At 43.3% G+C, this 24,071-nt stretch overlaps 1 protein-coding gene across 3 annotated transcripts in view; it reads left to right on the top strand.

The window, feature by feature from the left end:
- GCN1 (GCN1 activator of EIF2AK4) overlaps nucleotides 1–24,071 on the top strand; it is a 61,743-nt gene that overhangs the window by 20,530 nt on the left and 17,142 nt on the right. For all 3 annotated transcript variants that reach the window (XM_073312945.1, XM_073312944.1, XM_073312943.1), the window contains exons 21-42: nucleotides 285–463; nucleotides 638–731; nucleotides 3,475–3,588; nucleotides 3,856–4,054; nucleotides 4,922–5,077; nucleotides 7,708–7,886; nucleotides 9,110–9,190; nucleotides 9,743–9,886; nucleotides 13,000–13,127; nucleotides 13,321–13,510; nucleotides 13,824–13,894; nucleotides 15,105–15,270; nucleotides 16,495–16,689; nucleotides 18,877–19,123; nucleotides 19,849–19,970; nucleotides 20,286–20,400; nucleotides 20,823–21,002; nucleotides 21,393–21,613; nucleotides 22,359–22,427; nucleotides 22,650–22,788; nucleotides 22,906–23,102; nucleotides 23,444–23,586. In XM_073312945.1, coding sequence (XP_073169046.1) covers nucleotides 285–463; nucleotides 638–731; nucleotides 3,475–3,588; nucleotides 3,856–4,054; nucleotides 4,922–5,077; nucleotides 7,708–7,886; nucleotides 9,110–9,190; nucleotides 9,743–9,886; nucleotides 13,000–13,127; nucleotides 13,321–13,510; nucleotides 13,824–13,894; nucleotides 15,105–15,270; nucleotides 16,495–16,689; nucleotides 18,877–19,123; nucleotides 19,849–19,970; nucleotides 20,286–20,400; nucleotides 20,823–21,002; nucleotides 21,393–21,613; nucleotides 22,359–22,427; nucleotides 22,650–22,788; nucleotides 22,906–23,102; nucleotides 23,444–23,586 — 3,329 coding nt within the window. The remainder of the gene's footprint in view (nucleotides 1–284; nucleotides 464–637; nucleotides 732–3,474; nucleotides 3,589–3,855; nucleotides 4,055–4,921; nucleotides 5,078–7,707; nucleotides 7,887–9,109; nucleotides 9,191–9,742; nucleotides 9,887–12,999; nucleotides 13,128–13,320; nucleotides 13,511–13,823; nucleotides 13,895–15,104; nucleotides 15,271–16,494; nucleotides 16,690–18,876; nucleotides 19,124–19,848; nucleotides 19,971–20,285; nucleotides 20,401–20,822; nucleotides 21,003–21,392; nucleotides 21,614–22,358; nucleotides 22,428–22,649; nucleotides 22,789–22,905; nucleotides 23,103–23,443; nucleotides 23,587–24,071) is intronic.

The following is a 24,071-nucleotide window of genomic DNA, read 5'->3' as shown; positions in this document are numbered from 1 at the left end:
GTGGTTCATCGGGAGGGAGCTCTGTTCTGCAATGGAAAGAGTGCAGGAATGAAAAAACCTTTTCCATAGGAAGTTCCTGGGAGATGAAAGGGAAATAATGTGCCAGTGACTGAGCTCTAGGCCTGGGTGAGGTGTCAAGAGCACCTTAGACAAGGAGCTCTTTGCTCGGAAAAAATGGCCTACGGGACAAATAGTTCAGGCCAACTGAGCAGGGACTTAGTCTTGTGAATAAGATGGCGAGACTGTTTCAGTGAACACTGACCACGGTGTTTTTTTCTTCGCAGTCATCCATGAATGCAGTGGGATCGCTCTCGGCACTTTCACCTCGCAAAGTGCTCCCTCAGCTGATCAGCACAATCTCAGCTTCTATGGAGAACCCAGCTCTGTGCCATGTGACTCGAGAAGAGTTTGCCATCATGCAGACGCCAGAGGGGGAGCTGTTCGACAAATCCATCATACAGAGGTGAGGGCTTTTAATTCCCTGTGTAAGTTGGAATGTGGAAGTCAATTTCCAGTGGCTTCCAGTCTTGGGGTAAAGGGCTTCAGCAGCTGCTCGTAGATGGGTGTTCCTGGATCTTTAGCAAGAACCTTTTCAGTCCACTTCATTGTGCTGATTCCTCTAAATACTTTTTCTCAGTGCACAACAAGACAGCATGAAAAAGGCCAACATGAAGAGGGAGAATAAGGCTTATTCCTTCAAGGAGCAGATCATTGAGCTGGAACTGAAGGAGGTAAGGCTATAGTAGCAGGACATCCCAATGCTGAAGGTTTTAATGACCAGCCTAGCTCATCCGTTTCATTGCATGGCTCTGGTGTGTGTGTGTCTGTGTGTATTGAAGGAAATATAAATTTTTGGTGTCCAAATACCAGCTGTTACAATTGATTTAAATGCATACATATGCTGTGCAGTTTTAGTGAAGTGAACGTGATTACAATGCAACCAGTATATAGTGCATGTGCAAGGGTCTCTTCTCTCCTCATGTCTTATTTCATGCATCTTGTATAACAGTCTATTAATAGGTTCTCAGTAGGCGTTAACGAGAACTTGCATTTTGGTAACAACTAGCAGATCCATTCAGTATGTACATATATTCTTTATGGGGAAAGTAACAGAGTAGAAGGAATTATGTCAAATTAATCAAAGGGCTCTTTTTGGACACGTTGCCATATGTTTGATCAATGACCTGCCCAACCCTCAGAGGAACAGGATGAGTATCAGTTCTGTCTACATGTGATATTAATGTCTGGGAGAGCACCTCCCATCACAGAGCTTTACAAACCTGTCTGATGTACACACTACATGTAAGGATCACTTTAGGGATTGAAATGTGTCCGCTTTAATAGCATCCAGCAACAATCAACTGTATGGGACAGGAAGTGAAGAATAATACTGTGTCCAGTTAAAACTTTAGGAGGAATTAGGGGAGGCAAAAATATAGTGACCTGAGTTTTAATCTGTCCAGTATACCATGGTTAATATCTCCTGTCCTTGTGAAGATGCCATGGTAGCTTTCAGGATTTCTCATTTAAAACCATGGGAACACAGCTCTCTAACTCTGTGCCATGACAGTAGTTCAGTATGAACTAGGAGAGGCAACATAGTCCAGTGAATAGGATGCTAGTCTGGGACTCAGAAAACCTAGGTTCTAGTCTCAGCTCTGACACTGACTTTTCATATAACCTTGGGCAGGTCATTTCACCCCTCTATGCCTCTGTTTTACCTTACATCCCTTGTTCAGATTGTAAACTATTCAGGGTAAAGACTGCCTTTTACTCTGTGTGTGTGTGTGTGTGTGTGTGTGTGTGTGTGTATACACGTACAGCACCTAACACAATGGTGCCCCAGTGTCAGCTGGAGCCTCTAGGTGATACTGTAATACAATTAGGGAGGAAAGGTGCTACCTACTGGATCACCGGTATCTGAATGGCAAGGACACAGCAAAAGCATGTTTGCAGAATCCAGAAGTAAATGAGTAGTTTGCTATTAAACAGGGTGTGGCAAGGTACCTCCTTCGTCTTTCCAGACTTAGCACTTCCCACTTAGGTGGTGGTGGGCCTGGGGAAATCCAGCCTCACTCTGGGCAGCATTTGTCTTCGCCTTTCCGTGTTCCTTTGGCTGTATTTTCAGGGTGGGCCTTAGGGTTGGCCTAAGGGGTGATTCCTCCACCAAATAAAAAGGAAACAGTCTCACAAACGGATACCTTCCCTCACTGGGGCAGGGTGTTGTCCCATTGTTTGCCTCAGGGTGTCAGTGTCTGCTAGGGGAAGAACTCGGGTTTGGCTGTTTTCCCCTATGGGAAGGAGCACAGCCTCTCACCCTGGAGAAGTTAATTTCCTTGCTGCCACTAGCCTGGCAGCCACTTCTCTCTCTCTCTCCCCTTTTCTCTCGCCAGAGGAGGGGTTTTAAAAGGTCTCAGGCAGCCCTTAATTGGATTCAGGTGTCCCTAAATGACCTGAGGTAAACCCTTCTCGGCTTGTAGGAAAAAGGGCCTTTAACATTCTAGGGCTAATATCTTGGCCTTCCAGAACCCTCTTGCAGCCATCCGGCCTGACTTTGTCACAAGGGGTAGTGCTGAGCTCCAGGCTGAGGTGGGGAGAGGACATCTCCAGCAAAGATCAGTGTAGAACCAGTCCAAATGCAACCTAAGACCAGAGCTCAGTAATATGAAACACTGCCATTAGGACTAAATGTGATAAACTGAAATCGTAGCAAGCAAATAAACACTTTTTATGTCTGTATGAGAGAATAATTCCCATTATTGTATGGGACAAGTGGTAAATCCTGTTTAAATTGGGTAGCTGTATTCAAGTGTGAAAGCATAACTTCCTGGAAAAAAAAACCCCCAGATTTATTTGGAGGCCTCTGATTTACCTGATATAGTCAATGGAAATACTGCATACAGCTATTTCCACTGAAAGTGCAGTTCATTGAATAATTCCTTGCTGAACAAAAGCTGGGCAAAACTGGTGCCTTGCTGCTGATGGGATGCTCTGCTGAGTTGTGAACTCATTGAGCTTCATTCTGCATTTAGGGCTTGTCTAGGTTTGAAATGCAGCCGCACAGCTGCAGTGCTTCAGGGTAGACACTACATACGCCAACGGGAAGTGTTTTCCCATCAGCGTAGGTAATCCACCTCCCCAAGAGTCAGTAGCTCGGTCAGTGGAAGAATTCTTCTGCTAATCTAGCCTTGTCTACTTGGGGATTTAGGACACTTTAATTATGTCACTTAGGGACCTGGAGCTTTCACACCCCTGAATAAGGAAGCTGGGTTGATCTAATTTTCAAGTGTAGACCAGCCCTTTGAGTAGGAGTTGTATGCCTTTGGAGCAGTGTTTTGATGTTGCCTTATGAGTAGCTAATTTTGAGTTGATTGCATTTTCTCTGTCTCCACCTCCTTCCCTCCCACTCCATAGCCTGTGTGGAGAGGATAGTGCTGATAGTCCCCAAATAATGTCAATAACTCTGTCCTTCAGGAAATAAAGAAGAAGAAAGGAATAAAGGAGGAGGTGCAGCTGACTACTAAACAGAAGGAGTTGCTGCATGCACAGTTGGAGAAGGAGTCTCAAATCAGAAAGCAACTGAAGGAGGCAAGTTACTGAATTTGCCTGAAATTGGATCTCTGCTAGCTCTAGGGTGGGGACAGGGGATGGTATTCTGATATTTTTGACTCAAGGCACTTTCGTCACCTCTGCAAACTGAGATGAACAAATCATTTCAATTAAAAGAAAAGTTAATGAAAATGTAAGAACTGACAATAATCCATTTGCGGTTTTTCATCAGAAACAAAAGATTAAACCTCTTCCTTGATTTGTAGATAGTCTTTGGAGTAACCATTGCAATGATTTCTCTTGCAGCTTGATGGTGAACTGGAAGCAGCTCTAGGACTCCTGGATGCTGTTCTAAAGAGTAACCCTCTTGGTCTAACCCAGTACATCCCGGTTCTCATAGGCTCCTTCTTGCCACTGTTAAAATCCCCATTGGCTGCTCCCAGAATTAAAACCGCTTTCCTTTCCTTAGCTTCCTGTGTCATGCCTCCTCGACTGAAGACTTTTGGTTAGTGTCTGCAATTTGTTGTGTGTTGTATAAAGATTTCCTGTTCAGGGAGTGCTTCTGTTATATGGGATTGTAAATGTTTCTTCTGGAACTTTTAAAGTGAATAGAGAGAGTGTGAAATATGTTAGCTAGATAGCTCTGAACGCTGCTTTGTTTTAGCAATAGAACAGATATGTCTCAGTCTGTCCTGGGATGAGAGTATCTGCCCCAGTGTAGTTCTTTGACTGCACGCATTCATCATTCAGTCCTTGGCTACCTTGTTGAACTTGCCAATAGGGGTACCAAATGTCAAACTTGATGTTTGTTCATTGGATGTGGAAATGGGCAGTAACTAGCAACTCATAGCAGGCCATCAGATGGCGATAACAACTGACCTATGGCCCTTATGTGGAGAACTCTGAGAGAAACTTTGAATGCATGAGGCTTCTTTTCTTGGGTTTCCTGATGGCTCTTGCAGAAAACGGCTCATTTCTGGTCAAAGAATTAAGCTTAGCCTGAAATCTGATTGAAATGCACACAGATGGAGACATCTCTCATAAGCTGGAGAGTTTGTACTCTGTTCCCTCTACTCTCATCCAGCTGGTGTGAGAGCCCTTAGCTCTGTGGGTAGCAGTTCCTTCTCTCTGGAAGTTTGGTAACAGACGTGCTGGAACTACGGGTGCTGGGAGTGCGGCAGCACCCCCTGGCTTGAAGTGGTTTCCATCATATACAGGGCTTACAACTTTGTTCAATGGCTTTTAGCACCCCCATTATAAAAATTGCTCCTACGCCACTGGTTGATAATGTTTGGGGATTTATGTTTTACCTCTGGGAATGACTTTTATTGTTTGTATTTAGTCCACTCAAAGACTGTTTTATTATATTTAGGTACTTTAGTGAGTCATGTGACCTTACGCCTGATGAAACCAGCATGTGAATTAGATGAATCCTGGTGCCAGGAAGAGTTGTCTACTGCCATTAACAGAGTTGTTTGCTTGTTGCATGCACACACCATCCCCAGCAAGACTGGCAAGGGAGAGCCAGGTAAGAGATGCTAGGGGTTTTCCAGATGATTTTTTTTTAAGATATTTGTACAGCCTCTTGTGAGCTAAAACGTCACATTTATTTTCCCCAAATTAGATAGAAAAGCTCCTCTACTTACCCAAATCCCCAGACTTACTCCCTAAGATTTTTTTTGTTGCAGTAATAGCGGTAATGCATGTTGTCACAGGTACAATCAGTGCAAGTATAAAATTGCTATCAATTATTCCTTGTTAGTTTTTCATCTTTAAAAAACACAACCAAAAACCAATTATACAAACAAACCATGCTACACCAGAGTTCATACTAAGGCCCACATCCTGCAGAGGAATCTGTACGCATGGTTCATAAATATGTGCAAACACTGAATAATTCTTAGTATTCAGCACTGCTTAATAAGTGTTGACTAAGTGTGGCAAATATTAGTCTAAGCGAAAAGAGGAAAAGAAGGGGGGGGGAAAAAAGGTGAGTTGCCCCAGCTTGCTTGCCGTGTGAGCTGTGGCTCATCCCGGCTTCTGGTTGTTTACCATCTAACTTAACCTTTCTGTTCCTGTCCCATTATGACCAGTATAATACCTTAGGATACAACCCTTACAGTTCTTTAGAGGAAATCTAAGATACAGCTTTATTCATCATTTTAAAGACCTTGTACCTCAGTGCTATAGTCCTTCACCCACCACGGTCTGCTTCTTTGTGGTAGCAGTACACTTATTCTTTACAGTTTAGTGAGCCATTGACCATGGTGCTTTCCACTTCAGTACGTTGTTTAACATCTCAGTGATATTGTGACTCTGCAGTATATCATCTGTTTCAACTGTACTGTCTCATTAATATTTAGATCCATTTTAAAGCTTCTGTCCTGAAAGTGGCCGTTGCTGGATACAACCACAATACACATTGTTCCTCCCACTCAGCAGTTATTTGAACAAATGTCTGAGAATTTGCTCATTAGTAGATTGTTGTGCAAATCTTGTTGCATGGATAAATGCTTTCCCAGCTTTTCTATTTGAAATTTTGATTTAACTCCTTTTCCCATTAGATTGAAGATTTTTAAATGCTGTAGTGCTTAATGTCTCTTAATATCCAAAATATTATTAATCTTTTAAATTAAGATTAATTCCTTGATTTACCATGAAATTACCCCTTCAAAATGTGATGTAATCATCTGTTTCTGAAGCATCTGGGCATATTTTTACATACTTAAATACAATAATTGTTGTCTGAAATGAATGCAAAATAGCTTTCCTCCCTGATAAAGCCCCTTGTAAAGAAATCAAGAACCTCCCTTGCTTAAACCCATAGTCAAGCCAATGCTTGACCCATGATGAGATATGCCCTGAAGTTACCGTAATTTGGGGCTAGAGGGAGCAAATTCCACAGCCGTGGCTTCTTCATCCATGGTCCCTCTGTAGTAGTGTTAAATTAGCAGCTTCACAAAGAAAAAGGGTCATTAATAATTCTTCCTTGAAATGCTCTGACAGCTTGTGTCCTACATTAGAGGAAACTGGCTATAACACTGTAGTGCTGTATCTGCAGAGCTCTTCATTCTTCCATTTGAAATTAAAATCTGCATTCACTGATAGAGAAGGTAGAAGGCAAACATTCCTCTTGGGTATTCACGCTCTCTAACCACTATTTATTTTTAGCAGTATTTGGAAAAGGACTGTAACTGTGGTCCCATGGGAGGATTCTTATGAATACTGGTCCATAACTAACCAGTGGCTATATTCATGCAGTACCCTGCAGTAAATAACTCTTGACAGGATAGCCTGACACTGGAGATTTAGGGTCATTTATTTTGCTAGCCTTTCTAATGCTTTATTTTCTAATACCTCCCTGTTTTGGACTGGCTGGGAGGAGTGTGTGTTTCACACCAGTTCTAAAGTTGATTCACTATGAGAGAAAAAGACCCAGCTGCCAAACAACTGGAGTTCAAAATGCTTTATTTGTTGAGCCTCAAACCAGAGTTAAAGGAGTGTTGTCCCCTGGAATCCATGTGACGTCTTTAAGGGGATGGTCTGGCTAGGCTGCTGGGTACTGTGTAAAAGCTATTGATGCTGAGCTCAGTATCTCATCTGTTTTTTTCCACTTTTTGTCCCCTGAATTTCAGTGATTCCTCTTACTCTTTGTGCTTTTTCTGCACGGTCCTAAGCGTCTGACATCATTTGAGCTCCTAATGTCACTTAATTAAAAGCCCACTAAAAGCACACTAATATAAAATGCACCAGCACTGAGAGCAGGCATCTCAGACCGGCTCAATGCTGCGGCCTGAATGCCACTGCTGTTGAAGTGAAACTGCAATGTGACAGTGGTTAGGCAGATGGTGAGCTGTGATTGCTGCTTTAGAATAGCTAAGAATTGTGCACACCTTGCTACATTTCTTACCCTGTTGCCCAAGTCCACTTGTTACATATGGTCTCTTTTAGATTGTAAGCTCTTTGTGGCATTTATTGTGTGTGTTTGTACTGTGCCTAGCACAATGGGGCCTAACCCGGTTGTGGCCTTTAGGCGATACCACAATATAAAAGTTAAAGAATAATACATTAATCTCTTACATATCTACAGAGTAAATGAAGGCCCAAGAGACTCCACTGTGCTCACAGGATTTCTTCTTTTCTCTCTACCCATTACAGGCACTGCATCGTTATCAGCCCCAGCATTTTCCTTAGTCTTTCCTCTGTTAAAGACAGTGCTGACTGAGACGCCCAATGATAGTGAAGAGAAGGAGGCGCTCATGGTCAAGATCCTGCAGATCCTTACAGTTCATGCTCAGCTGAGATCAGCAAGTGGCCAAACTTTGCTGGTGGATGAGGTCAGTGTTCATCCGTTCCCCAGGGCTGGGAACTGGAGGAATGTGAAGAGATCACTCTGAAGATAATGGCATTAAAGATAAGAGAGTTGCCAAGGAGTGGTTAATGTGGGCACTGATACCTTCAGCAAGAAACCCTGGGATGAAGAGTTCTGTGCAGCTACTAAGTTGTCCCTTCAGCAGAGCTTGCTATTGATTGTATGTGAAAATATCAGTGATTGTATGCAATGATCAGTCCCAGGATATTAGAGGGACAAGGTGGGTGAGGTAATATCTTTTATTGGACCAGCTTCTGTGGGTGAGAGAGAGAGAGAGACAAGCTTTCAAGCTTACACAGAGCTCTTCCTCAGACCTGGGAAAAGTATTCAGAAAGTCACAGATAAACACAAGCTAGAACAGATAGTTTAGCTTAAGTAGTTAGCACATATCTATCTGTACTTAGCTGTGTGACTCTGAGTGTCTTTCCCAGACTGAAGAAGAGCTCTGTGTAGCTCGAAAGCTTGTCTCTCTCCCCAACAGAAGTTGGTTCAGTGAAAGATACTTCCTTGCCCATCTTGTGTCTCGAATATCAGTGAAGCAGTTTCCCTAGCTCCCTGCTGCTGACTTGCTCTGTATCCCCTGTTCTTAGACACTCAGTCTGAGCCTTGTTGCTTGGACAGAATTTACAAGCTGGCAAGTTGATGAGGGTTTATAGGGAGTATCTGTTGTCTTTTTCACAGCCTCTTAGGCTTTATGTGGTAGGCTTTAGCACAAATTTGGTGCTACACAAATAATCTGATTTCTCTTTGTTCATATACTTTTCCCTGGTCTCATTTGATGGTAGAGGACCTAACCATCACTACTTGCAAATAGCTTAGTCAAATATTACTTTCCCTTCAGAAGTCCCTCAACATCTGTCGTAGATATTTTGAAGGTTCCTATCCTCTTGCTACTGAATTGCCTAGCTAAGATCACTATCCCAGCATCTATCAGTATATGGATTAGTTTGAATTAATCCTTAAGAGTGTTAAATTCTGGAATGGATAAAGCAAATTCCTTCTGTGTGTCTGATGTAATGATTCAAGGTTTTTTGTTCACTGGTGTAGGAGTAGTGCAGCTGGCATTGGAGTGGGTTTCCTTCCTGCCCAGCTAACTTGCTAGCACTGGATTTTCTCTGTCTGTTAGCTTTTGGGGTTACATTTGAACGAATTAGAGTGGCAAGATGTTATTTTTCCCCCTCTTCTTAGAATGGCCCCGAGTTGCTTCCTCGCACAGATATGCTGCTGTTGCTGACCAGGGTGATTGGAACAGGTTCTCCACGGTTACAGGTGAGCTGTCCACTTAGTCTAGCAGTATAGACCCAGCCTAAGCTGGATCAGCAGCTGAACCTAGGAAATATGTCCATCAATTCTAAAATCTCTGGGGCTGGTTGTTCACATATGTTCACGTACCACCAGTTGTTTTATATGGTGCCAGTATCTGAGGATAACAAGCCTTTGTTCTTCCTCTACTGGACCAACTCGTTCTTCCCCATTTCCCCCTGAGTTTGTCCCTATTTATTTCCTCTCTAAGGCCTTGTGTGGCGATCCTTGTCCCTCCAGCAAAGAAGTGTAGAAGTGGCTCCTTTCAGAGTCCAACTACACTGCTCATTCTGTATTGGCCAGGATGCTGATGAGGAGGAGAGTCAGAAAAGCCTTTCCCAGATAGAAAGCAAAGCACCAAGTCACTTCCTGGCTGCATGTTGCACTGCCACTGGACTGTCTGTTAGATTTTTTCCTTTGTTGCAATGTAGTCATATCCACCTATATTTTATTTATGATCAGTGCAATGGGATGGAAGGCTAGCAATAGGAGCTCTAATACTTTGTAATTGTGTTTCAGGTTCTGGCTTCCAATACGCTGACTGCTCTGTGCACCAGCAGCAGTGGAGAAGATGGCTGTGCCTATGCAGAACAGGAGGAGATTGATGTGTTACTCCAGGCCCTGCAGTCTCCATGCATGAATGTTCGAGATGCAGCTCTCAGGGTAGGTGTGAAACATTTGTTCTGACTTCCACTTAAACTCGGGGCTCTCTAAGTCCTTTGTGCAGGCTACCCAACTCCCTGTTTGGGATAGTTCCCATCATTTGTTAAGCGGATCTCTGGGCTAAGCTCTGTAGGAGGAGACAGTGACTACTAAATGTTCCCACTATGGACAGTCAGAACATTATTAATTGCATTAAAGGGTCTGCACTGGGTTTGTGGTTCAAATAGCAGTTCTGGCTTATCCCCGTCTCCTTCCTCGTACAGCTGTGTAACGCTTTAACATTCTGTTTGCCCTTAATTATAGGAGGAGCTGGTTGTGCTCCTGTAGTAAAGGTTGCCTGATGCTTCACATTACAAGACCTTATTTCTGGTTGCTTATAACTTTGCCAAACTTTGGGCCATTTGGGCTGAAATGTTCCGTGTCTGGCTCAGGTTGAATGTTTTTAGAAAGTTTCAGCAAAAATGGGTCAGCCATTTCTGAGAATGGGATAAGGGGACAAGAGGTTGTTGTGTCAAAGTTAAAAATTCTTCCTACAGACTTGCTAAGGAGCTCAAGCACCTCCATGCTTTGGAGCAGGGGCTTGAAATTTGGCAGGAGAGGGTCCCTCTGATATCAGGGATGTGTCTCTTACTGTTCCCATTTAAAAAAACCAACAAAACCTGTCCAAATTTTGGCCAAGTTTTAAGCCTTGGGAAAAAAAACTGTTTACACATGCTCAGTAGTGTTCGGAAGGAGTTAAAATTTAGCCAGCAAAAAAGACAAACTGCTAAGAAGCAAGGACATAGTTTTTGTTAATACCTGATAACATAGCTTAGCTTATATGGTTAATGCCCGCCCAGTAACTTAGCTCTTAGAATAATGCTAATTTTCCCTTCACAACCCACCGGATATTTGTAAGCACTCATTCACCGCCATCTCTCTGCCTCCTTCCCCCGCAAGGTAGTCATAAATGTTTGATGCAAGTAGGATGACCTTTATATGTATGTACTTTTTTTATTTTTATTTTTGTTTAGGGTTTTTTTTACTTGTAACAATGTCTCTGTATGTACAAATGAATTAATAAAAAGTATATAACTGGCCACTATGGCACCATATTTTTAAAGCTGCTTGTCTGTCTTCCCGGTACCGTAAATAAACCCCCTTCAGTATTGTCTGTGCTTGCCTAATTCTTAGGCAAAAAGATTTTTTTAAACAATAGAGACTGGTTAGCATTTTGGCAGCTAGTTTTCTGAAGAGTCTGTTTGCATGGGGCATGCTGCATGCTGGGGCTGCAGGAGCCGAGCAGGCCTTTCCCTGCAATTGCTGCTCATCACTGTGGTACCAGGCACAGGAACTGAGAGCAAAGAGACTCTTTTGTGCTCTTAATGCTCTTCCTGCTGGCATCTGGGCAGCATGGAGGAGGTAGCTTCCTGACTCAAATGCAGAAAGGACAAGAGCTGGACTGGGTGTGGGGTGCAAAGGGTACAGAGGGAGTAGATTGGGAGGACTGGGTCTGGGAACTGGTGCAAGGAGTGGGTGGATACTGGGATTGGTCAGTCAAGGAGACAGGGTTTGGGAGAAGAGATGGCTGAAATTGGACAACAAGTGGGAAATTTGGGATGAGGAGCCAGGATTGGGGGAAGACTGGGATTTGGAGGGAAAAGGAGACTTGGACTGGGATTGAGGGAGGGGCAGAAAGAGTCAGGATCAAGCTTGAAGATGAAAAGGGCAAAAGGATCTGTAACCACTAGAGCAGGGCTTCTCAAACTTCATTGCACTGCGACCCCTTCTGACAACAAAAATTTCTACATGACCCCAGGAGGGAGGACCAAAGCCTGAGCCCCAGGCCAACGGCCTGTAACATGAGCCCCACCATCCAGGGCTGAAGCTCTCAGGCTTCAGCCCTAGGCCCCAGCATGTTTAATGCCAGCCCTGGCAACCCCATTAAAATGGGGTCACGACCCACTTTGGGGTCCTGACCCTCAATTTGAGAACCACTGCACTAGAGAACACTCCTCTCCAGAACTTGTAATGTAACTCAATATTCCTGAGTTTCTGATATTTCTTTGTTGATGAGCAAGTATCTGTGAAACCCACTGGCAAAGTGTATGTCTCAGGTTGCACACACAATCTTAATTCTGACATCTTTGAACTTTTGAATGCTTGACTTTGCAATCCTAACATTGTTTTAATGAAGCTTACTTGTGTAGTTTGTTATGCTGGTGTTTTGTTATCTAGCTCGAGAGGAAGAAACAGTCTAGTTGCCTTGGTGCTTTTATTCCCCTTGAATCCTGACATGGACTGACTTTTGAGGAATAAATTTCCTCCTACCGTAGTATAAGAGTTGTCCGCAACCCTAGAGTTCTGTCCAGTGCTAGACACCTACCAGAACTCTACTTCTTGGTGCTCTCTTGTGGAAAAGCAAGTTCAGGCAAGCATCTTCCTCTGAGTGTGCACAGCATTACTCTGATAATTCTTTCCCCTTTTATGGTATTTCTCACCATGGCAACAATTGCAAATGACACTATATTGTCCTATTCAATGCAGGTATGATTTCTGTCTTTTATTGGGCTCCTGATCCAGGCAATTACCTGGGCCTGGACTTCTAAGCAGCTGAGAGCTATTGCTTGGCTGCTGTACCTAATTACATTGGTTTTATGTTCTCTTATCCCCTCCTTCTTAGTCCTCAGTCACTATTTTACTGGTGATTATTGAGCAACTGGATGGCAATATAGCTTCCCTGTTAAATTACAAAATGTGTTCTTCAGAAAGGTGAGTGCAACACTTCTTTTGTGTGAGACTGCTGAAATGGTTCTTTAATCAAGTATTAGTCTCCTTGCATGGCTGTGAGATGGCTCAAATATAGTAAAATTGAAATAGTCCCTCTTCTCTTCCCCCTCCCCCCCAAATACTCCTTGCTTAACTATTACCCAGTCTCTGGAACTCCATTTTGTGCAATTTGCAGCAGCTTTTGGCAAAACGAAAGAAGTGTCAAGACGTTCTTCAGCAGAAAGTTAATTTAATCAATTTTCCTTTACATGGAAGATCTCCTGTATTATGATTTAAGGTCATCTCTGCTAAGGGTGGCTGTAGAGACCAGACATTTGCACTGAATGTCCTGTCGTTTCATTCAGGGACTAATGGAGCTGCAGATGGTGCTACCAACACCTGACAGTGATGAAAAGAATGGATTGAATCTGCTGCGCCGGCTCTGGGTGGTGAAGTTTGATGTGGAAGATGAGATTAGAAAACTGGCAGAGAGGTGAGAACTGTACTCTATTCAATGGATTGTAACAGTGATGCTTATTTGCCTTCCCATATGGGGTCTTACACAGAGGATCTGTGTAGGTCTTGCCCCCAAAAGGGTGCAACTTTAGATCTGTCTGGTGTTCTATGTGTAGGGGGATCTCTAGTTGTCTGAAGAATGATCAATCACCAATTTGTGTTACCTGCAGGCTGTGGGAATCTATGGGTCTGGAGTTGCAGCCTGATCTCTGTTCCCTGCTGATCAAAGATACTATCTACTACGAGGAAGCAGTGCGTCAATCTGGCGCTGAGGCTCTTTCCAAAGCTGTAGAGCAGTATCAAAACCAGGCAGCTGAAGTCATGAGTAAACTTATGGAGATTTACCAGGAGAAGCTCTATGTAAGTAGCTGCTGTTGTGTGGAGTTACAGGCACAACCCACACATGCTCAGTGTTATGTCCTTTTCTTACTCAGTCTGTGCACTCACCACATTCTTCTGTTGGTGCTGTCGTATATGTCCTTTATTTTTTGTTAAATGTGGTATTGCAGATGTGGAAGGTATCATGGATCTAAATTTTGTAGGCTAAGGAGAGGAAACTAGACTGAGCTGCTAGTAAATTTCTGTTATACAGCTTTGTTTTTTCCCTTCATGTTTTGTGTGTGTGTCCTTGGAAAAGCATGCTGATTAAATATATCCATTTCCCCACTCACAGAGGCCACCTCCAGTTCTGGATGCTCTGGGACGAGTGATATCTGAGTCTCCACCTGACCAGTGGGAAGCAAGGTATTGTGTCTCTTCAAATTCTGCTCTTCACTTCCAATGCTTCCTAAATGAGATGTTTCAGACTTTTGCTCATGTTGTTATAGGTGAGAGGGAAGCGTATGGTCCAGGGAAGTGTTTGAGGAGTAAACTCTCTGCATTTGCATTTGTACCAACTGGTGATCGTGTGGTCTCCCCTATTATGGGACACTTGTCTCTCTTAGAGCAGACTGTGCAGACCAATACAGCTTTGCATGTTCTTCTGGAACATTTCCAGATCCATCAGACCATGGGTGGTGCATGGATCGCTGGCTGGGGGAGGCTAGTCCCCAGCCCTGCCCTTCCAGTTGAGGCCCTGTTGCAACTCAGAACCTTCCACCGTGGCCACCAGCCCCCGCCCCAGGCTAGTGGCCCCAGCCCCAGGTGGGTGGCATGGCCCCAGTGCCAGCCCAAGCTGGGGCCACTGCACAGGGGAACTGGGAAGAGTGGGCAAGAGCAGGAAGTAGGAGGAGGTCTGGGGATAGGACATGGGCAGGGCCACGCCTGGCTATTTGGGAAGGCACAGCTTTCCTCAGCCTATGATACCTGCCGCCCATGCATCTGACTGATGTTCTTCACAATTTTATCCCTGTCAATCTCATAAGAATGGAATCTTTTCCTATCAAAGTGGCTCATTTGTGGTTTATGTCAACAGATTCTCAGTCTCTGTTCCGTGCTCAATCATTTGTGTCAAGAATAGCGATGCTAGCCTCAGTGAACTGGACAAATTCCAATTTGGATAATTACATTCTGCCTCTTAAATGCTTTCTGTAGTTTTAATTGGACAGCGTATTGTTCACTGCTTCCCTTAAACGAATCTGTTCTTTAGTGCTTATGTGTACTGCTCTACGGCTACTGCGTTTCAGTGGTGGATGAAGTTATCCTTGTGTTTGGGTTTGTGTAAAGTGCTTGAGATCCTTCAGATGAAAGTTGCTGTACGAATGCCGGATTATTGTACCTTTGGGAACTTGCAGCAGGGAGCTGAAAGTGAAATGGTGGTTGCTGCTCTGGGATCATCACTTTGGGAAAATTGGCATAGCTGCTGAACTATCTGAAATGTTACGGTTCCATGGCGTTCTCTCTGTTAACTGTTGGAGTTGGAAGTGGTGATAGCTGCAAAAAACAAGTGCTTACAAAAGTCACTCATCTGAATCATGGAAGCCCAATTCATACATAATACATTTTTTTTATACAGATGTGGGATAGCCTTGGCCTTGAATAAACTCTCTCAGTACCTGGATAGTTCTCAGGTGAAGCCCCTTTTTCAGTTCTTTGTACCTGATGCCCTTAATGACCGGAATACTGAGGTCCGGAAGTGCATGCTAGATGCAGCTCTTTCTACGCTCAATACCCATGGCAAGGTAAGCTCAAACTCTCCTTCCCTTAAAGATGGGAATAAACGTGAGTGGGACTTGGATACTGTGTTGAAGCCTCTATATTAGATAAAGCCATTGGTACAAAGTAATGGTTGAAAACCTTCATCTAATGAGAATTTCTTTCTCTAATGTATTTTAAAATTGTTTCAGTAGTGACCAGTACAGACTAACAGCCTAATATTCTCCTCTCACTTACACTATGGTAAATCAGGAGTAATGTAGTTGAAGTGTCTGGAATTGAAATGGTGTAAAACTGGTGCAATGAAAGCAGAATTGGACTATACTATTAAACAAAGGTAAGTAAAATAACTGCTGTAAAGACGTGGCAGTGAGCACCATCAGAGGCTGCCTGTGTCTGACAAGGAGTCACATGTATAACTTTAATCTTCTGATGCCAGCATCTGAGAACTGTGTATACAACACCCTATATATCTATATCTATATGTATCTGTGTGTGTGTGTGTGTATATATGTGTGTGTATATATATATAAAATGTAGGAGGCCTTGCATGCGAACCTTAGAGCCTTTGACATTTTAAAAATGAATCAAATAAAAAACCCCAAAGTTAAAGAAATGCATACTTATTATAGTAAAAAAATATATGGGTATTTCACATGTAGCTCATGTATGGATCTGTCAAGAAAAGATGAGTTGTCAAGCCCAAAGCACTGCACCCCTCATGGATTTTGGAGGGGAGAGTTGGAACTCCCTCATTCAGGTTTCAAGGTGTCTCTTTATGATCACCCCATTCCTGTAGTCAAAAAGAACTTGAGTATTGTCACCACTAGCTAGTGCTCTTAGTTGCCAGATGAGCAATATCAGGTGCACTTTCCTCTTTCGCTCCCAGCTCATACTAATTCAGGGAACAAGAGAATGGGTGCTGAAATCCAAACCAGCTCTCCCACATGGTAATGCCCACCATTTTCACCAGATCGCTGGGCTGGCAGGTTTGTGTATCTATTTTTTTTAATATTTAAGAACTAACTGCTCTTTCACAGGAAATAGCCATAGCCTGTAGGATGCCACATGGTCCTAAATGCTGTAGTATATGAGACTATCTCTGTATGGAAAATGAACTGTAAATTGAGACTCATAATTGCATAGTTTTAGCCTCTGATAAGGATAACAAGGTCTTCCTGAGCAGAGCAAACCTTGCTCTGAGAGTGGACTTTAGTAGCAGGTGACATGTTCTACATTTTGTTTTTCAGGACAATGTTAACTCTCTCTTGCCAGTATTTGAAGAATTCCTGAAGAATGCTCCAAATGATGCCAACTATGATGCCGTCAGACAGAGCGTGGTCATTCTGATGGGCTCCCTGGCAAAACATCTGGACAAGAGTGACCCTAAAGTGAAACCAATTGTTGCCAAACTGATAGCAGCCCTGTCTACTCCATCCCAACAGGTACCTCCTTTCAAAAGTTCTCAGGAGCCAAGCAGAAGCAGGTTAATTCTCTGACACTTTCAGGGATTTCATCATTTACTTTCATCCCTGTTCTTGGAAATATGGACTCCAGGCACAACAGAAGTAGTGAGTTACAGAGCAATGAACATAAGAACGGCCATACTGGGTCAGACCAAAGGTCCATCCAGCCCAGTATCCTGTCTATTGACAGTGGCCAATGCCAAGTGCCCCAGAGGGAGTGAACCTAATAGGTAATGATCAGTGATCTCTCTCCTGCCATCCATCTCTACCCTCTGACAAACAGGGGCTAGGGACACCATTCCTTACCCATCCTGGCTAATAGTCATTAATGGACTTAGTTTCCATGAATTTATCCAGTTCTCTTTTAAACCCAGCTATAGTTCTAGCCTTCACAACCTCCTCAGGCAAAAGGAGTTCCACAGGTTGACTGTGCGCTGTGTGAAGAACAACTTATTTTTATTTGTTTTAAACCTGCTGCCCATTAATTTAATTTGGTGGCCCCTAGTTCTTATATTATGGGAACAAGTACATAACTTTTTCTTACTCACTTTCTCCACACCACTCATGATTTTATATACCTCTATCATATCCCTCCTTAGTCGCCTATTATCCAAGCTGAAAAGTCCTAGCCTCTTTAATCTCTCCTCATATGGGCCCCATTCCAAACCCCTAATCATTTTAGTTGCCCTTTTCTGATCCTTTTCTAATGCCAATATATCTTTTTTGAGATGAGGGGACCACATCTGTATGCAGTATTCAAGATGTGGGTGTACCATGGATTTATATAAGGGCAATAAGATATTCTCTGTCTTATTCTCTATCCCTTTTTTTAATGATTCCTAACATCCCGTTTGCTTTTTTTACTGCCGCTGCACACTGTGTGGACGTCTTCAGAGAACTATGCATGATGACTCCAAGATCTTTCTTCTGATTTGTTGTAGCTAAATTAACCCCCATCATATTGTATGTATAGTTGGGGTTATTTTTTCCAATGTGCATTACTTTACATTTATCCACATTAAATTTCATTTGCCATTTTGTTACCCAATCACTTAGTTTTGTGAGATCTTTTTGAAGTTCTTCACAATCTGCTTAGGTCTTAACTATCATGAGCAGTTCAGTGTCATCTGCAAACTTTGCCACCTCACTGTTTACCCCTTTCTCCAGATCATTTATGAATAAGTTGAATAGGATTGGTCCTAAGACTGACTCTTGGGGAACACCACTAGTTACCCCTCTCCGTTCTGAAAATTTACCATTTATTCCTACCCTTTGTTCCCTGTCTTTTAACCAGTTCTCAATCCATGAAAGGATCTTCCCTCTTAACCCATGATAACTTAATTTACGTGAGAGTCTTTGGTGAGGGACCTTGTCAAAGGCTTTCTGGAAATCTAAGTACACAGTGTCCACTGGATCCCCCTTGTCCACATGTTTGTTTGACCCCTTCAAAGAACTCTAATAGATTAGTAAGACATGATTTGTTTACAGAAACCATGTTGACTTTTGCCCAACAATTTATGTTCTTCTATGTGTCTGACAATTTTATTCTTTACTATTGTTTCAGCTAATTTGCGTGGTACTGACGTTAGACTTAACGGTCTGTAATTGCCAGGATCACCTCGAGAGCCCTTTTTAAATATTGGCGTTTCATTAGCTATCTTCCAGTCATTGGGTACAGAAGCTGATTTAAAGGACAGTTTACAAACCATAGTTAATAGTTCAGCAATTTCACATTTGAGTTCTTTTAGAATTCTTGGGTGAATGCCATCTGGTCCCAGTGACTTGTTACTGTTAAGTTACTCAGTTAATTCCAAAACCTGGCTTTAGAGTGTTATAAAGGGAATTTGTATTCTCTAAGCCAGTGGCTTTCAACCTGTGGTCCACGGACCCCTGAGGGTCTGCAGACTGTCTAAGATTTCCAAAGAGGTCTGCACCTCCATTTGAAATTTATTAGGGGTCCAAAAATGAAAAAAGGTTGAAAACCATGGGTCTAAGCAGCTACACTCTGAAGTCAAACATGGGTTCAAATTCAGAAACATGAGAAGGCAGAAACCTGTCGCTGGGGACACATACCAATAGATCAGCAAGGTGAGTGGTGGGGACAGGTTATAGTGTTAGTGACATACACCTTGTGATATGTTTGATAACTAGTGGGTTTTCCCATAGGTCCAGGAGTCTGTTGCAAGCTGTTTACCACCTCTTGTGCCTGCAATTAAAGACGATGCAGGAGGAATGATACAGAAGCTAATGCAGCTGCTATTAGAGTCTGATAAGTATGCTGAGCGCAAAGGTGCAGCATATGGACTGGCAGGCTTGGTGAAAGGCCTTGGCATCCTCTCTCTCAAGCAGCAGAAGATGATGACCACGCTGACAGATGCCATTCAGGATAAGAAGAACTTCCGCCGGCGAGAAGGTGAGTGGCAGGCCCTCTCCTCTCCATCTTTTTGAAGTTTTCTATATTTGATCTGCTGACACTTGTACCAGACATATTGATACCTGTACTTCCTCCATTTGCTTGGGACTGACTGACTTGCATAGGAAATCCTGTATCTGGTTACTCTTTTCCCCTCAATTGATACTGTTAAAGTGGGGAATGTGCGTCTCCTGAAATCTTGATTTCTCTTGTACAGTATATTTTAAAACAAACAAACAAAAAACCCCACCTCACAATGGAGTACAGGAAGGGGTCTTAGTCTCTGGAATGTGTCCTCACTCTCATCTCTCCCATCTCAGGTAAGGGTGTTGCTAGGGAGGCTCTTGCTTCGCCCAGGGCAGTAAGGATAGGAGTGTAAGCTGGTCCAGAGGTGGCGATGGGTTTTTAAAACCTCTTCATTGCATTTGCTGCTGTATGTTTTCCATCCTTATTTCTCTTTCCTTACTCTGATCCTAACTTACACTGGGACTCAGAAAGCTACCAAGCTTCATTTTTAATGCTATCAGCCTCTGCGCCACCTTTGGGGAGCAGAAGTCCCGGACACAATACTCCCTTCTGGTTTAAGGAGGGAGAATGAGATGCCCAGGGGGTTTCTGGATCTGAGGTTCCCACAAAAAATTACCTCTTAGCTCCTCAGGCAAATCTGATCTTCTGATCCCACCTAGAGTGGTATATTATTTCCTGATTATCCTGTCTTTTTCTAGGGGCTCTGTTTGCCTTTGAGATGCTCTGCACCATGCTTGGGAAGCTCTTTGAGCCCTATGTGGTTCATGTGTTACCCCATTTGCTGCTTTGTTTTGGAGATGGAAACCAGTATGTGCGAGAGGTGAGTAAGAGGTTCCTGAGAACCAGGAATGTGAGAGGTGGTAGCAAAAACCATTCTTATTCTGAATAACTATTTAAATTTAAAAAAACCAAACCCTTGTACAAACCACAGGCCAGTAGAATTTGATTTCTTTGATAACCAATACCATCGTATTCCACTGGGCATTAACTCTAGGTTGGGACTGTCTTTCAACTAGCTATACTGTTGGACATCCACACTGTTTTTACCCCAGGGCCATGTTCCCACCCGCTCTTTAAAGAAGCGGGAGAAACCAGCAGTGAGGCAGATTATAAATGTCCTCTTTCCTCCTTCGAGGCTGCAGACGACTGTGCCAAGGCAGTGATGAGCAACCTCAGCGCTCATGGCGTGAAGCTGGTGCTACCATCGCTTCTGGCGGCACTTGAGGAGGAGTCTTGGAGAACCAAAGCTGGTATGGACTAGTGTTTGACTCTGCTATAGCTCAGAGGAGCTTGAAGTTCACTGATACACCACTTGCCTGGCTTATTCTTTCATCCCAGTGAACACTGTGAGATCTTGTTCTTTTTTTTGTGCTACAGCGGTGCATGGAGCTTTTGGAATGAATGCTTCATTTATCTGTCTCAACATATTTAAGCAGCATTTTCTTGTGACTGGATTCTAAGAAACATTCTCTTGCAGCTATAGAGGTAGCTGAAGAGCAGGAATCTTGGCCTGCTGCCTCTCCCAAACAGTTTTTAAAACTTCCCATTATTTAAAAACCTCCGCAATGCATGCGCTTTCTGGACTATTGCTCTGTGCAGGGCTGAGTTTGAGTTGAACACTGCCATTGCCAGTCTCTTCCGTTGCATTAATTTTCTCTTACTCTGTGTTCAGGGTCCGTGGAGTTGCTGGGGGCTATGGCATACTGTGCCCCAAAACAGCTCTCTTCCTGCCTGCCAAATATCGTGCCAAAGCTCACTGAAGTGCTCACAGACTCCCATGTAAAAGTGCAGAAGGCAGGACAGCAGGCTCTTAGGCAAATTGGCTCTGTTATCAGGAATCCGGAGATCCTGGGTAAGAACCCTGTGCCTGTGTGTTTGTGTGTGTTGTTTGATTACTCAATGCATCCCAATATGAGACCCTGGTTCATAACTATGTCCTAGAGCAGGACCCTTTTAGTTTACGTTCACATTGAATATGTAAACTTGAAACAAAATCCACTTTAGAAAGGTATAACCTGAAAACTGCAACACAAGTGTCTGTTTTTAAGCTTTCTAAATGTTCTCTGAATCTTCTCAGCTGATGTCAATAGGGCTCCCTTTACCATTTCTCACTTTGTCATTCTTTAGAAGGATTCGCACTTTTTTGGGTGGGTGCAAGGACACCAGCTGTGGCTGAAGCTGTCTCACTTGTCTGTTCCATGTACAAACGTAGCATTTTTCTCTCCCATTTTGAAACGTGTAGCAATAGCTCCAGTACTGTTGGATGCGCTCACTGACCCATCCAGGAAGACCCAGGAGTGCCTGCAGACCCTGCTGGATACCAAGTTTGTCCATTTCATTGATGCTCCGTCTCTGGCCCTCATTATGCCCATTGTTCAGAGAGCCTTTCAAGATCGTTCCACAGACACCAGGAAAATGGCTGCCCAGATCATTGGAAATATGTACTCCCTGACTGATCAGAAGGTATAATGCTGGGGAGATCTTTCCAGCTATAGACTTTGCTTACTTTGGAGAGGAGAAATAGTCTAACAGAGCAAAAGACTGTGAATATTTTACTGGTGTGTCTGGGGTTTTGTTCTCGGTAAGGGTAATCCGAGAACTCTGAGCAGTTCCACTGACTCAACATGGATGTCATGTGAGCAAGTGACTTCTACAAAGATAATGAAAATCCTAGCATGGCTGAGACCAACTTATAAACTTTCTCCTTTGATCTACTGTGTAGCTCTGATGCCATATACATTTCCCAAACAAGTCTTGTAGAAGAATTGGTAAATATTTGTGCTCTAAGAGAGATGCCTCCATAAATCCACTACTTTGGAATGAATTCAGAGATTTTCAGTGTTGGTTCACAGAAGGAAAAGTTGAAGTAACTGTAGAGTGAAGATCGGTGTTTGATTCCTTTATTGCTGGTTACGCTCTAAAATTAAGCCTTGCATTGGGGGGAAGAGGGCTGGATTTAATTTAGGAAACAAAAATGTAATTTATGAATGAGCATGAAAGGTTTTTGAGTGACCTGCTTATTGTGACAGTGCTCTGTAAGGACCGCGTGGGAAAATTGAGTTAATTGGTGTATTATCAGTGCTGTGGAGGCAGTGTATTAAGCTCCCAGGGTACAGCTGTATCTAACTGTTACCAGACAAAGATGAGATTCTGATGGCTCAGTTTTCTTTTTGAACCCAGCACTTAAACACTGGGCTTTTTGTTTCAGGATCTGTCTCCTTACCTACCCAGTGTGACCCCTGGACTGAAAACCTCTCTGTTGGACCCTGTGCCTGAGGTAAGTCTTGGTAGAACTACAGTTCTACTCAAGTGTGAAGAGTCTTTCTGCCTGTAGGATTAATCCTAATCTTTCCACGAACTAGTTTGTGGTTAGAATAGTGAGAGAAGCTGTGAAAAGTGATCAGGGAGGGGAGTTAAGACCTCCATATCTCTCTGTCTTGATAACTTTCATTATGACTGGATATTTTGCAACTTTACACTTCTCTCTCTTGCCTGTTAGGTGCGTACAGTATCTGCGAAGGCATTAGGAGCCATGGTGAAGGGCATGGGGGAGTCGTGCTTTGAGGATTTGCTGCCATGGCTGATGGAGACGCTGACGTATGAGCAGAGTTCAGTGGATCGATCTGGTGCAGCGCAAGGTAAGTATAACAGGAGCTGAGCAATGGTATTGGAGTTCCTTAGCTTGGCCTAAATAGAAGCTTGTGTGTGTCGTCATTGTGTGTTTACCAGCTTTGAAATTGAGTGTTGTTTTTCAGGTCTGGCTGAAGTCATGGCAGGGTTGGGGGTAGAAAAGCTGGAGAAACTTATGCCAGAAATAGTAGCTACAGCCAGCAAAGTGGACATTGCACCCCATGTCCGGGATGGTTATATCATGATGTTCAACTACCTGCCCCTCACCTTTGGAGACAAGTTCACCCCCTATGTTGGGCCAATCATACCGTGCATCCTTAAGGTAGGAAGCAGATAGCAGGAAATTCACGATTTAGGGAAGGGAAGGAAAGTTCTCTATGCCTAATAAAGTAATTGTCCATAGCAGATTCTATTCCCTGCTCTTCCAAGGTCCTTGATAGCATTGTTTGCTGGGTTTTATGTGTGGCTTTTCGTAAATCCTTGACTTTGGAGATTGTGGGAAATGGGAAGAGGTCTCAACTGGGCATTCACTGCTTTGCAACTCATTACTTTTAATGGATGAGGGGGAGGAATGCACCATCTCACTGTGGAAATCAAGTGCCATCTATTTGGTATTTTCTTCCACATTGAAAACCACACTTTGTGATTTGTCTCTTGATCTAGGCTCTGGCAGATGAGAATGAGTTTGTGCGAGACACCGCCCTTCGTGCTGGACAGAGAATCATCAGCATGTATGCAGAAACTGCAATTGCTCTTCTCCTGCCTCAGCTTGAGCAAGGTCTCTTTGATGACCTTTGGAGAATCAGGTAGAGAATAAGTTTTTAACCCTGCAGTAACCATCCTTCCACCAGTGGAAGATCGGATGGGTTCGGAGCCTCTCAGTGTTGCTCTTTAAAGAAGTGTAGGAGCTGCTTTGAAACAAGACGCTCTCCCTTCTACACGTAGACTATGTGGTGCCTTTATAGTAGTACTCTGACTCAGAGTATGGAGTGGAATATGGAACATGCAGTTTCTCCCAGGTGATAGTGCAAAACACTCCTACTGGATCACTTAGCCAGGTCGCAATTTTAAAATGCTTTTCCACAGCAGTTTCTCTGGTAATATTTAGAACTCACATACGCATAGTGCATTTCTTTTTTCAAAGTGCTGTCTCAACAATCATTCCCACTGGTGTGGAAACATGAAGTGGAAAGCACCCTGATCTAAAAATTAGTTACATAAAATGGCTACTGATGAGTGCAGTCTTGTGGCATCCCAAGTGTGTGTTCATATCAACACAGAAGACAGTGGA

The sequence above is a fragment of the Lepidochelys kempii genome, chromosome 15, assembly GCF_965140265.1.
Source record: "Lepidochelys kempii isolate rLepKem1 chromosome 15, rLepKem1.hap2, whole genome shotgun sequence".
Taxonomy (NCBI): domain Eukaryota; kingdom Metazoa; phylum Chordata; order Testudines; family Cheloniidae; genus Lepidochelys; species Lepidochelys kempii.
Note: the sequence above shows the minus strand (reverse complement) of the source record. Positions and strands in the feature narration are given on the sequence as shown.